The sequence below is a fragment of the Osmerus eperlanus genome, chromosome 7, assembly GCF_963692335.1.
Source record: "Osmerus eperlanus chromosome 7, fOsmEpe2.1, whole genome shotgun sequence".
Lineage (NCBI taxonomy): Eukaryota > Metazoa > Chordata > Actinopteri > Osmeriformes > Osmeridae > Osmerus > Osmerus eperlanus.
The window spans coordinates 19,368,087-19,381,580 of NC_085024.1; the positions used below are offsets into that span (position 1 = coordinate 19,368,087).

General features: G+C 44.0%; 2 protein-coding genes across 2 annotated transcripts; one reads left to right on the forward strand and one right to left on the reverse strand.

The window, feature by feature from the left end:
- Window positions 1–458: 458 nt before the first annotated feature.
- LOC134023473 (cytochrome P450 4B1) lies at window positions 459–6,511 on the reverse strand. Its single transcript, XM_062465628.1, has 12 exons — window positions 6,172–6,511; window positions 5,615–5,759; window positions 5,489–5,533; window positions 5,199–5,326; window positions 4,588–4,712; window positions 4,304–4,458; window positions 3,965–4,071; window positions 2,844–3,034; window positions 2,361–2,494; window positions 1,805–1,869; window positions 1,540–1,622; window positions 459–940 (listed from the first exon to the last, which is right to left on the reverse strand). Exons 1-12 carry the CDS (start codon window positions 6,364–6,366, stop codon window positions 763–765), a joined length of 1,551 nt encoding a protein of 516 aa, XP_062321612.1. The 5' UTR covers window positions 6,367–6,511; the 3' UTR covers window positions 459–762.
- A 1,116-nt stretch (window positions 6,512–7,627) lies between these two features.
- On the forward strand, window positions 7,628–10,288 carry med18 (mediator of RNA polymerase II transcription, subunit 18 homolog (yeast)). Its single transcript, XM_062465675.1, has 3 exons — window positions 7,628–8,055; window positions 8,426–8,543; window positions 9,178–10,288. Exons 2-3 carry the CDS (start codon window positions 8,471–8,473, stop codon window positions 9,729–9,731), a joined length of 627 nt encoding a protein of 208 aa, XP_062321659.1. The 5' UTR covers window positions 7,628–8,055; window positions 8,426–8,470; the 3' UTR covers window positions 9,732–10,288.
- The last annotated feature ends 3,206 nt before the right edge of the window (window positions 10,289–13,494 follow it).

Consider the following 13,494-nt stretch of genomic DNA (forward strand, 5'->3'; position numbering starts at 1 on the left):
ATTTGATTCTTGGGGTCACAATTCGATAAAAAATAGATTCACGATTTTTAATCAAATTGCGATTCAATATATGCTTACAAAAAAAAATTGTGAAATGCTAGAAGACTGAATCGCGATTCATATGTGAATCGATTTCCCCCCACCACCCCTAGTACTTAGCGCTGAATTAAATGAAATTAGGTTACTAATGTGATAATGTAATGCTTTTTCAATGACTGAATTCATTGAAATAAAAAGTTTTTTTCAGAATTTCTTTGATTTTAATATTTTTTTTGTAATGTGTCATTTAGGTCTTAAATTCCAATCTTTATGGTCTTAAATTTGACTTACTGAAACCTGCAGGAACCCTGAGTTGGTACACACTAAAACATGCACACACAAATACTTTTGTCAAGTAGCCTACTGAATTGATATATACATATATAAAGGATATAGCTTGTGTCCTGGCACAATTTATTTAAAAATTAATCTATGAATATAAACATATGTGGCACAAACGGCATTATTTTATAAAATAAATCAATGAGAATGTTTGCATGTCTCGCTGTTTGTTACTCATAGTAACATAAACTGCCTTTCATCATTATCCTCACTGCGTGAGAAAATGCACACTTCAAACAGAAAGTTAGCCTACCTCTTGCAGAGAGCCACAACATCAACTGAAAATGATTTACTTTTATTATATGGCTCAAATGAATTAGTGACTATTTCTCACTGAAATGTTACATGTTTTCTGGTTGTCCTTGATTGGGTTGATTTTCCTCACGGTTCAAGTTCAACAGGTTCAATCTTCAGGTGGATTCCATTGAGGGAGCGCAGAATCAGCCTAGGAAGCATCTTGGGCTTCTTGGTTGGGTCCTCTATAAGATGGTACCTCTTGAGTGTTTGAGCAACAACTACTTTCAACTCATTCATAGCAAAGTTCTGTCCAATGCAATTCCTAAGATGGAGAGAGATAAAAATCAAAGGTTATGTTTTGCAGTGAAAATCACACGATTTGCTGTTAAAATTGGTATGAGAGTACTTTCACAGCATACACTATATACTTATACTATATACAACAGATTGAGCATGACCATAAACCATTTATTCTCTTTCTGGAACAACGTTTCGAAGAATACAACAGTTGTATTTGTTGAGTTGGGAAAGCGGTGCTGTTACCATAGCGAACAACCTCTAATGCCAATTCTAGCGCTGTAACTGGGTCATTGCGAGGACAAAGACTCCAAACTCCAGCCACGTAAATGAGTAGCCCTGTCTGTAGCTGTAATGTGAAAACCAGCCCTTGCTACTAAGAACATAACAATACATCGCAAGACGATACAATCGCGATGATGAAAAATGAATCGCAGACCTCGTTTTAAACAGCAGAGGGTGACATCTAATTTTGATTTGAATGATCTAGTTGCGTCGTTCTAAACTGTCAGTAAGTTTCTAGATCACAGTGTTTCCTTTGTATTAGAATTTTGACTAAAAGACTTCTTGAACATCCTCTACCACGTCAAGCAACATCAGGTCTGGTGAACAGTGTGTACTAACCGAGGCCCAGCAGAAAAAGGCACAAATGCATGGGGTGACCTCTTAGAAGAGTTCTCAGGCAGAAATCTCAGTGGATCAAAAACCTTTCAGATTAGGAAGAAAAATTAGAAAAACGGCATGAACAGAATAATGACAAAGGCAGATTCCTCTGACATAGTTCACAGTCAATAGCTGTCAGTCACTCGTTCACACAGCTGGACAATCTGACCCCCGTTACTGAGTGTCCAGTTAAATGACAACACGTGTGTGCAGATGGTATTCTCACATGAGGGTTCTCCCAGACAGTTGCATTCCTATGAATTCCAAACACGCTTGTTCCAACGAGACAACCTAGACAAATCAAGTTTTATTTTATTTTATATTTTATATTAAGTTGTATAATAGGACAACTGCAGTTACACTACAGAGGACCCACTCTGCACAAGTGATGAGTTGTGCTAACTAAGCCAAGATGATCCTTCCTGATCTTGGCTTAATTAGGCGGTAATTAACTTATTATAACTTATTATGGCTACGATCCAGTCTCTGTAATAGTTGTGACATGCAATAGATAAACGGAAAAGATAGCCTTGTCTAAAAGGTCTACTGCCAAAAGAGGTGTAATGACTGGGGGGTCACTGGATGGTGAAGTGATAGGCAGTGTCTCTTAAACAAATACCAGTTAATGTTTAATGACGCTTTGACTAAAACAAAGGTTAGAATGTGACCTATTGTAAACCTAAGAGTTATTATTTTATGAGATAGAAAAACCATGCCCATGTCCTAGTTCATGTTGTATACAACAGTATTAATGGAAACCAAGTTTTTTTTAAAGACAGTACCTTCAGGCACAGTCCTGCCATCGAAAAAGGTCATGGGTTTGGTTATCTTCCGGGACATTCCAGGTACAGGAGGGTAGAGACGGAGGGACTCCTTAATACACATAGTTGTGTAAGGTATTTTACTTAGATCCTCCCTAGAAAACAAATCCATCAAAGTGATTCCACTACCCAAATGAAGAAACAGATAGTCACTGTTGTCCCCTCAGTCACTGTAAAGTATAATATAAAAATAAAGACTTCTAACCAGGAATGGGTATTGCTCAGTGAAGCATTTGACTGCAGATCAAAAGGTTTCAGGTTCAAAGGTTTATCACTTTGGATAAAGTGTGTAAATTAATTCTCATTTACACCTCCACCACCAAGCACAAACCTTTCAAATCAAACCTTCACCCCTGTAACAGAATGTCATATTTTACGATACATCATCATTCTTGTATTTTCTTCTTCTTCTATTTTCTTCTGTGATGTGGGCAGGTGACCCACCACTCCATGGTGTCCCTGCCATCCAGGACGTGGAGGACTTCGTCCCTGCAGATCTGCTGGTGCTCCGGGTTACAGGCCAGACTGTAGAGGGTGAAGGAGATCCCGCTGGCTGTGGTGTCGTGGCCCTCGAACATGAAGGTGTCCACCTCAGCTCTGATGTCTTCGTCAGACAAGCCCTGCTGATCCTCGTCCTGGAGAATGGAAAGCAACATGGTTCAGGACTGTTTTTTGTTAGGGGTCAGGTGCTTTCAATGGTGACATGTTTACAAGTCAAGGTTGTTTTCAATCGATAAGATACTGTCAAGATACACACTGGACAGTCAGCATTGTCTTGCTTATCATGCCCTGTGTATCAAATGGCATCCTAACATCCAAATCAGAATGGCAGACAACTCATAACATAGTGTGTCTGATACACGGCACCAAAAGTTCCAGGAAGACTTGGAGAATCATCCGGGTCGAATTGTCTGCTGTGTCACGGCGAGAGGTGGGGTAGGACCCAAATGCCGGAGAGTTGGCAAACATGGCGTCAACACAAAAGGGTTTATTACTCAAAACAGGAACAGACAGGGTACTCACAACGACAATGGGTAATGACAAGACAAATACTGGACACAAAACAGGAACCTAAATACACAGAACCAAACAAGACACCGGTGGACACAATGAGGCTAACGAGACTGAAACCACTGAACGAGACACAGGTGAAGACAATGACAGACACAGGGAAACACTAGGGCAGGGAAAAACCAAAACAACAGGGGGGCACGGCTATGGCCGTGACATGCTGTATGCAAGTCAGCATGTTTTTGTGGCTATTTTGACACACTACCTGCAGAGGGGAAGGGTCATCTACCATGGTGACAATGGTATAATAATAAACCAATACGTACCAGTTTAAAGTGTAATGATTTGACTATGTAGTGTGTTCCACAGGTCATGTTTCATGCATACTGCCTGCTACAGTAGCAGCTGTAGTACCAATGTTTTCTTTCAAATTATAATAATAACAATGTACAGTTCAGGATGTAGCCCGATGTAAAACATCTGCAACACCATCATAAATCCATTCTATTCTGTATCTGTGAAGAAAGCAACAGTGTGTTAAAACAGTGACATACTCTCGCACAGAGAAGGATGTCCAGAAAGTCCAGGTTTCTCTTGGCCTGCATCCTTCCCAGCTCCTTCCCGTCCTTCAGTGCTTCTTTCCTCTTTCTTATGACTTCCTCTACAAGCAGATCACATGACAGAAGAGCATTAGTCACAATTTCCCCACTTAGAACGCTATTCAATGAATTGAACGTCAATTTAAATACCAGTAGATTAAATTATTTTGATTTTAGGAATGCTTAACTGAGTCAATTCTTCCAGAATGTTGCATTTCTCCTTCACTAAAATGGTGGACTTGAGTTGGACATGTCCATCCACAGTTAATAGAGGTTACACTTCATATATCGTACCTGTGTGACTGTGAGCCACTTTGGATGCTTTCCGAAACCTAAATCCATGTGGGCTGAGGTGGAAGATGAATTCACTGTGGTACGGAAAGACCCGGAAGCGGAGATTGACCAAGTCGCTAAGCTCGTACACCGCCTTGATGTATGCGTTAGTACCACTGTAATGAGAAGGAATTTTCTGTAATCTCTCCCTTAACAGTTTTTTTGGAATGAGAGGGAGTAAAGTGATATTCTAAAAGACATTGATAAATTACACGTCGGACATAAAAGGAGGTGTGGAAACTGACCCTTCTGTCTGGCAGTTACTGTTGGAACTGAACGCACATTTCATTATGCTGTCCAGTGTCATAAGGCTCACATGTTCAAATAACTCAAACGCCTCCTTGCTTCCAGAGTGACTCTCCCATTTGTCCTGCAAGATGAAAAAGACAGATCCAGTCACTACTTGGCCTGTCAGAAACACAGACACCACCCTTATTTTCTTGCTTCATTCCCTTCCGCTGTTGGGCTCTTCAACAAGGTCAAGGGTTCACACTGACTCAAAGTGACTTAAATGACTCAATGCCCTTAAAACACACTGCACAATACAATTATATTGTAAATTACTGCAACTTATATTTTATTTTTTATTGTATAGTTTATTTTAATCTAATTCCACTTAGTATTGCTAGTTATGTACCCTTAGTATAGTTAGTCCTCATATTTAAATTTTAGATTCCTATATGTGTAATGTTTGCACCTTCCTGACAAAGCAAATTCCTTGTCTGTGCAAACTTTCATGGCGAATAAAACCCATTCTGATTCTGATTCATGTCTCTTATGATTGGTGATGCCCATTCCTTCTACAAGTAACTCTCAGGATTATTGCTGTTATTGTAGTAGGATACACTGAACACACCAACATGGTTTTCGCAGAGTCCGCCATTAGTTTGACATATGGCTTTAAAACATCGTAGTGAAAACCAGGGGTCAGAAGTCTTCTGTGCCGAAACCATTTCTGGCCCTTAGACACGAGCAAACCATCTCCTGGGGATGGAGAGAGGAGGGTAATTAACACAAAGATTATGGGACCCCCCAAGTTTAATATTTTCTCTTTTATGGAAGGTGCTTTAACTCTTTATCTAAGACCCCCTCAACCTAATTCAAAGCAATATTTCACTAAATACCAACACAAAGCAGCTGACTTACCTATCCATGGAATAAGGAATCTATAAGCAAGATCATCTTTGGGCTCTGTTAGGAAAGCAGGTCACATGTTTTATTTAAATAAATAAGACCCCAACACGCTGATGTACAATTTGCATAGATACACACCTGTAGATGATAGAATGGTTTTGACATAATCTGGGTGGTGAATATTCAAGAATGAAACAAATGGACCAAACCACATTTGAAACGCCATGGGATATGTCTCCCCCCATGTCACCACTTTATCCAAATCTGTCCCATCCTGTTTAAACTGCAATAGAACACGAGGAAAGGGGAAAGTGCTTTAAGTTATCCATTTGTTTGAATCTGTCTCATCTCAGTACTGAAAAATTACTGATATACCTTGCTTTGCAACAATGATTCGTATTCCATTTTGGGTCACCCGAATCGGCCACATCGCATTTGAGTTATATGCAAATAGAACAGACAACTTTCTTTCGAGAAGCCGCTACACCACTGTACGTCTCTATAAACTAATTCTTCGAAACCCCATCAAAATTTGGACTACTGGACTAGACTGCCTCGAATACTAGTTTTGCAGTCGCAGTCGGTCTGCCAGTAATTGATGCTGAGAATGAAACAATGTTTCGACACGTTTTATAAATGTAGGTTTTACATTTAGAAGAAACTGGCATGTTAAATGGTTTAGAAAATTGACCTACCTCATGGACATGACCGTAAAGCCAGTGTTGTGGTGGTCCAGGAAATTGTTCAAGAGCCCGAAGCCATTGTCTCCTTTTAACAATTAGTTGAGTTAATTTAAAAACAACAGTCACAAGGAAGAATATTGCAACCCAGTGATGAAGGTGACGCAAATCCAATGACAATTGCGTCTTTAATGTCTCAGCTATCCCCATTGCCAATTTCGCATTTAAGCTTGTTACAAGGTTGAGCAACAGGAAACTAGGAAAAACAATTAAGGTGACCTAGTAGTTATGGCAAAGGGATCCGTGGTTCAGGAGTTATGGGCGGAGAACTGTAAAACAGATTTGTCTGGGCGAAACAGAGAATCCAAATCGAGCGTACCCACATAGTGTGTTTAGAAGTGAAAACCTGATCCAAGACCAGTCACTAGTTTTTGTATTTTGTAACGCGATCTGCCAACCACAATAAGTAGACTGCCGGCAGCGGAAGCTGAAGACGGCTGGACGGTCCAGTTGCGCCTACAGCCGTAGGAATTCCCTTCATGGCACGTGGGAAATTCGGTCGGAGGATTACGGAAGTTTTTTTTAAGGCTTTACGGAAGTTTTCGAAATGGTTCAGTCCCGCTTTCATCTAGCCTCCGTCAAATGTCACACACTGCGTTGCATCATTTTAAAACAAAGCCTAATCACATTTTCACAAGTTTAAGTTGATGAGCCTCTGCAGTTTCATCAACGAGGGAAAAGTCTGAGAACCATTCAACTAAGCCTATTAAACGCTGGAGATGGAAATGTAGAATACCGAGGTGAAGTTAGTTTCATATTCGACATTCAACATTCGTCTCACATTCGGGAAACAGTTTGCAGCGTCGCGTTAGGGACCGGGTTTAAACTACCCATACAATTTAGAAAAAATATTAGGCTACTTTTATAATATTTATATGGATATAAAACCTAAAATGGACACTTGAGTATTATATCATTGTCTGGTATACTTCCACAACCTTCACTTCTTCTATTAGCGTATGTTTAAAAAAATGATAGAAAATCGCTCATCTCTGAAATAGCATGAAACCCCTCGCTAAATGTAATAACTTTTTCAAAATTGTACTGAAAATCTCAAATATACACCAGATTATTATTAGTCTAGTTATTATCAGATGGAAAATTGCTAATCTCTGAAATAAAAAAATGATTGAAGAAGTAAAGGGTGTGGAAATAGGACAGCCATTTTACAATAATCTGGTGTCAATTTGAGATTTTTTAGGACAATTTTGAAAAAGTTATTACATTTAGCGAGGATTTTATGCTATTTCCGAGATGTGTTTAAATGTCAATATTAAGTATTTCTTCATTTTTTTCTCATGCCAAGCTATCAATTATACAAGTACATAGCAAAAATGTAAAATAAACATACAATTAAATGATAATAAAGGAAAAGCACCATCTATACACGTACTGTAGGACAGTACCTCTCTCCTAAAAACATTAAGTATTCAATGCCTTGTAAAATTCAAAACATGTCACTGATTTGCTTCCATAGTAGTAGGCCTAGGCCGTGACTGGCCACATACTCCGGTACAGTAGGTGGCGGTGTATTGAGTTTATAGCAGGATACCATCCGCCAATTAGAGTCAAAGAAGAAGATAACAAGCTGGCTTGGTAGTTTTTCTGCCACCACTAACTGAAGAATCGTTGTATTTTTTTCCTTATTCAATTTTTTGAAGTCGCATAGTTTCAATCCAACTTTATATATGTGTTCGTCTATTACCTCGCAAACCATCGCACACTAGCCGCCTACCTAACTCGTGTGGACTTGTTCATCGACTACCACACGGCCCACAGTGAGGACCTGGTGAAGAAGAGCTGATGCCACTAGCGGGCTTTGCTTTTCCCCAAGTTGAGGTCAGTTTTGGTGATGCCCAGGAACGTAAATCTGTAAAGTTCATCCAGTTACTGTAGCGTACACAAAAACGCACGCACTCAAAAAAAAATGTCCATGGATCTTGCTCACGATAATATACGTTCGTTGCACCTTAGTCGACCGTGGTCACCCGTGGGCTTGTGAGTGGCCCTCTGTTGCTTGATTATAGATTTCAGATCGTAGAGCCTCAAAGAATGTCAACGCTAAACCATGTCTGCCGGTAAATAGGCTAGCTAACTATTTCCAGTGGCATTAAGCAATTGCAGGTTGATACTTCTTTAAACTTATTTGGAGCCAGAATAGTGAATGTATTTTCTCATATGTCAGTCCCCCCCCCCCCCCCCCCCCCAGAGCCCTGTCTAACCGTCTGTGAAGTCTTCGTCTGTTTCGGGAGTGATGGAGGCCCCACCGGTCACTGTGATGCCCGTTACCGGGGGCACCATCAACATGATGGAATATCTGTTACAAGGTACCTACTTTTTCACGTCAAACGTGTAATTTGCATAACTTTTTAGTTGGTCTCACAGAACTATATGGCTACATGGTCCAGACTCAAACCGAACCACTCTAAGGTAGACAAATCACAAAGGGTCAAGTTGACCCTTTGTGATTTGGTTCAGTTGACCTTGTTGTTTCACCCATCCTAGGCTAACGTTGGCAACATAATCAGCCATGTGGCAAACCAAGAAACTCTGGCATGGGTGCATGTTTCTGAAGTCATATCCATGGTGGGATTTTAATGTATGTTTCATTGTATTGGTGTCACCTTCATTACCTTCCCTGGTCAGTGAAGGCATTCATACTTCACTGACCCAGTAAGAGTTAATCTCACAGTTGAGCCTACTAGTGGATTTTGCTGTTGAAAGCAGAAACACCCTTGGCTAGAGTGTGTAAGCAAGTTGCAATATACTAGTACTGAAGGATAATGCAGGTCAGTTGATTCAACGGGTCAAGCACTAGAGATGAAATGCCCATACGATTAAGGAAATTAGCTGCTTATTATTGCGAGCCAAAGGCTTGGCACTAAAACAAAAAGCAGATGTGAGCAGTTTGAAGCGACTTCCGAGTAGGCCTGAGTGTTTCACTATGTTGTTATTCTCCAGGCAGTGTGCTGGACCAGGCCCTGGAGAGTCTGCTTCACCGCCTGAGAGGCCTGTGTGACAACATGGAGCCCGAGAGCTTTGCCGACCATGAGCTGGTCTACCTCCTCAAGGGCCAGCAGGGCAACCCCTTCCTGCTCCGCGCCCGCCGCTCCCTCTCCCACCCCACCGCCCCCTGGCACCTGCGCTACCTGGGCCAGCCCGAGGTGGGCGACAAGAGCCGGAACGCGCTGGTGCGGAACTGCGTGGACGTGGCCGCCTCCCACAGCCTGCCTGACTTCCTCAACGAGATGGGCTTCCGCATGGACCACGAGTTTGTGGCCAAGGGCCACATCTTCCGTCGGGGCGTGCTGAAGGTGGTGGTGAGCAAGCTGTCGCGGGTCCTGGTGCCGGGGAACACGGAGAACACTGAGCCCCTGTCGCTGTCGTACCTGGTGGAGCTGAGCGTGCTGGCGCCCGCGGGGCAGGACACCATGTCCGAGGACATGCGCAGCTTCGCGGAGCAGCTCAAACCGCTGGTCCACCTGGAAAAGATCGACCCCAAGAGACACATGTGAGGTGCCGGGGAGGGGGGGCAACTGCAAACACCCAATCAGTGCGCTGTGTAACAGCTGCCGTCCAATGACAAACAAGCTTGACATCCCCCCCACCAATGAGGCGCAGCCGGGCCCAGTCTGAGGTCAGTCTCGGGTGTGTGTTCCCCCCCCCCCCCCCCCCCCCAAGGAAAAAACTTACAGATTTTCTGGTGTGTTTACGTTTTCTACAAGCGTGAATCCGACAAACACATGCTTTGTGATTCGTTCTGTTTGTTTGTTGCCTGGATGGCCCTCTCTCTCACTCAGTGGGTTAACGCCTGTTACAGACATGCAGCGTTCAGCTGCAGTCATGTTTGTGAAGGACTTCTAGAGGATTATTACATGGCCCGCAAGGATTATGTGACAAACGGGAGATATTGCATGTGTAAATAATGACCATCTTTTTCCAAATCACATGAATACAATGATGCTATAGATCACATATGATTCATTTCACAGTCATGTGAATGTCAGTCATTCACTCTGTTGTTTTTTTTTGGATTTAGGCTTTAATGCTAAATAAAAACTGTCTCAAGGCCTACCTCAGATTTGATTTACGTACTACTGCCATTCACCACTAGGGGTCTCCCTTCATCTTCCCAAAACCTAGGCTGCCTGCTTTGATGCTATTGTACATCACCACCTCAGATCATCCACACTAGCCGTGGTTGCCATGGAAATAATTAGCCGCGAGATCTGCACATCTCTCCCCCCCCCCCCCCCCCAGCTCTAATTAGCTTTCTCAATTGCTTAATGATACATAGACCTGTGAAAGCTTTCCCTTTCTTCCTCTCACAAAAGCATTGATTTCCCTTCCCCTCTCATCTCCAACGTTAACCCATTAGAGGCCCTGCCGTGGCAATCCGAGCCCAGGCTTTTACACATGGCGCGCTCGGTCTAATGGTGAGTACGGCGAGCACTTAATGTTGCCTAATGCACATGTAAAAACGTGCGCGCGTAGCCTGCCGCCGTCCTCTCCGGTGGAGGCCTCGCAGATGGTCGGCGTGCTCGCGGTTGGCGTACAGCCGGGAGGGCAACGCACAGCCGCTCGTCTAGCCTGCTGGGGAAGAGGCAGGGGCTGTCTCGCCGCGTGTACGTCAGCGTCGAGCCTGCTAGCGCGGAAAGGCGAGGACTGCGTTGGTGGGCTTGTCAGTCGGCTCACTGTCACATGCGCGCTGTTTTAATACAACTCGGTTGGTCTCGGGTGTTCGAGCTATACGCCCCCCTGAGTCACCGGGGGGGGGGGGGGGGGGGGGGTCAAACCTTCTCCTTCCGTGCCAAGTCGACCTATACAGAAGTGGGTGTCCGTTCGCCTGTCAAAGACACAGCCTTTGATTGGCTGGGAACGCCGGTGTTTCCGACTGCATCCAGACCGAAGGGCCCCTAGGAGCTAGGCCGCGATGCTGGAGCAGCAAGTGAATTATGTATAAAAGAAGCGGATGCCTTTCGCCCGGGGCTGTGTATGTCCAACGCTCACACGCTACATTCTGCCCCCTCCCGGCCTGTCCTGCCCCCCCTCACTCACTCACTTAAACTTGTGCTCAGTACCACCCTCTGTTGTGATGAGCTGGGCTCCCTGGGCCCCTCTCCTCCAGCCTGCCTGGAGAGCTAACACAGAGCTGGGCTAATCATCATCTTGGCACCAGGCCTGCTCAGCTATTGTGGAACCAGCCAAACCCAACGTCTTGTACAAGTGAGTGGTTTAACCCACTGCTGGAGGCGAAGCGATTAGCCACTTGGTTCGAAGAAATGGGAGAGCGCCGCTTTTCAGAAGAAAAGCATATTAGCCAATCGCGTAGGGAACGCAGCCTCTTGGCTCATGCCATTCAAGTCAATGGGTGGTAATGTTTTGCACTTATGGTAAACTATTGTAACATATGCCTGAAGATGTGGACTTAAATTCCCTCTACCTGAACCCATCAACATAACAGTCCTGTATACAAGAATGGTTAGAGAAGAAAGATAAATGGTCACACCAGTACCAGTTACGTAGTTATATTATAGCTCTTGCTGTCATCTCTGAAAAGGTGGGAAAAAGCTGTGACCTGCAAACCCTTCTTTTAAATCCATATTACCACGCTTTCAAAATAAAGCTCTATAAGAGAGGTTTATAAAGCTCCTGGCAATATCCATCTTTATGTCTCTGAACATTATGTTCAAATGAGGCAGAGCTAATGATAAGGTCTGCGACACGAGAAGCCAGCTCTTCCCCGGGATCAGGAAGTCTTAAAGTCAGCCTAACTTGGGCTTGTGCCACCAAGGGGTGAAATCTGGCCTGGCCTTCTGAGGAACATTCCAGATACTTGGAACGTAGCCCTCTCCTTCCTGTGTCATTGGGAGCCCATATGCTTGTTAAAGAGTGGGCTGGAACTTCAGAGAGGACACAAACCGAATGGGAAGCTTTTTTTCTTCCCAGGGCGGACATCGATCTCCCCAGTGCCTCCTTGTGGCTCCTCCGACTTCCAGCCACACCAGAGAGGAAGAGGCTGGAATGCCGCTTTACGTAACCCGACGAGGCTGTGGCAGTACAGGGGACAGCCACAGCACTCAGGCCACGGGGTGGGGGCGGTGGGTGCTGGGCCTTGGCAAGGGAGGAGTCATGGGCGGGAACTGGGAAGAGAGGGGACAAAAACAAAAAACTATTTTTGTTATGTGAATGAAATTCCTGTGCTTTTTCAGAGTGCAAATTGATGGTCACAATGCAGGCCTTGTTGCAGCTTTGGAGGAGGGCTGGCTGGTGGCTGGAACGATCTTTGCACTGAGCGTTCTGTTCCAGGATCTGCAACAGCGCCTCAAGCCAGCCTGGCTGCCAATGGAATGTGTGGTATGGGGACAACGTAAAGCACCCTGCCTAGAGCAGCCCGAACACACACACACACACACAAACCACCATGTCAACTAGCTTGCAGGCTATGTGTCTGACTGCCTGTCTCTCTATCCCCTTCTTCCATCCTCCCTTCTTCATCAGAGGGTGTGTCTCCTCTAAGCCTCTTGATTGGGTTAATCGTTCTGGTGTCTCACCGTCATTGTCGTAGTGGTTACCATGGCCGCCGGAGATGTTGTGACTGAGAGACATTACGCAATGCTGACCAAATCTCGGCTCACAGCATAGATCCTTTTAAACTCCTACCAACTAATAGAGCACTGACTTTGTGTCAAGGATACCGTCTGGAGCAAGTACGTTCGGTGCCAGGCGAGACAAAAAAAGACATTCCACTTTTGGTCCTTACAAAAGACCCCCATTTCTGTGGTGTTGTTGATACTAGGCATGAATGGACTTTAGTGTTATTAAAATGTAGCATGGAAGGATGCCTGTTTGTTTCTGTGTCCAAATGCTTCTGTTTAATCTCAGGTCGTAAAACGAGGAGTGATATGACTGTCGATACCTGTGTGGTATGACGCGCTATGACACATCATTTTATTCCGTGCATGTGCTACTTTGGGTTCTTGAAAATTACTCAAGTGGGACATATCATCACTCGCCTCTAAGCAGACATGGTGTTAGTGGTCGGGTTGCGCAACTCTGAATGCACTGTGGACGTTTGGGGGAGTGGAGTGTTGCTGCAGAATGTCAGCCACTGTTTAGTGGGTGTTTTGGTATCTGACTGTCTAGATGCCAATAAGGTGAGTAAGTACCGTAGGTTCAAATCCACAGAACAACCAGTTATGTCTGTTACACGAGACGTTATTCCGGTTGTAAAACAAAGTCAATGCGTTCTGTAGAAACAGGCTGACATCTATTGAT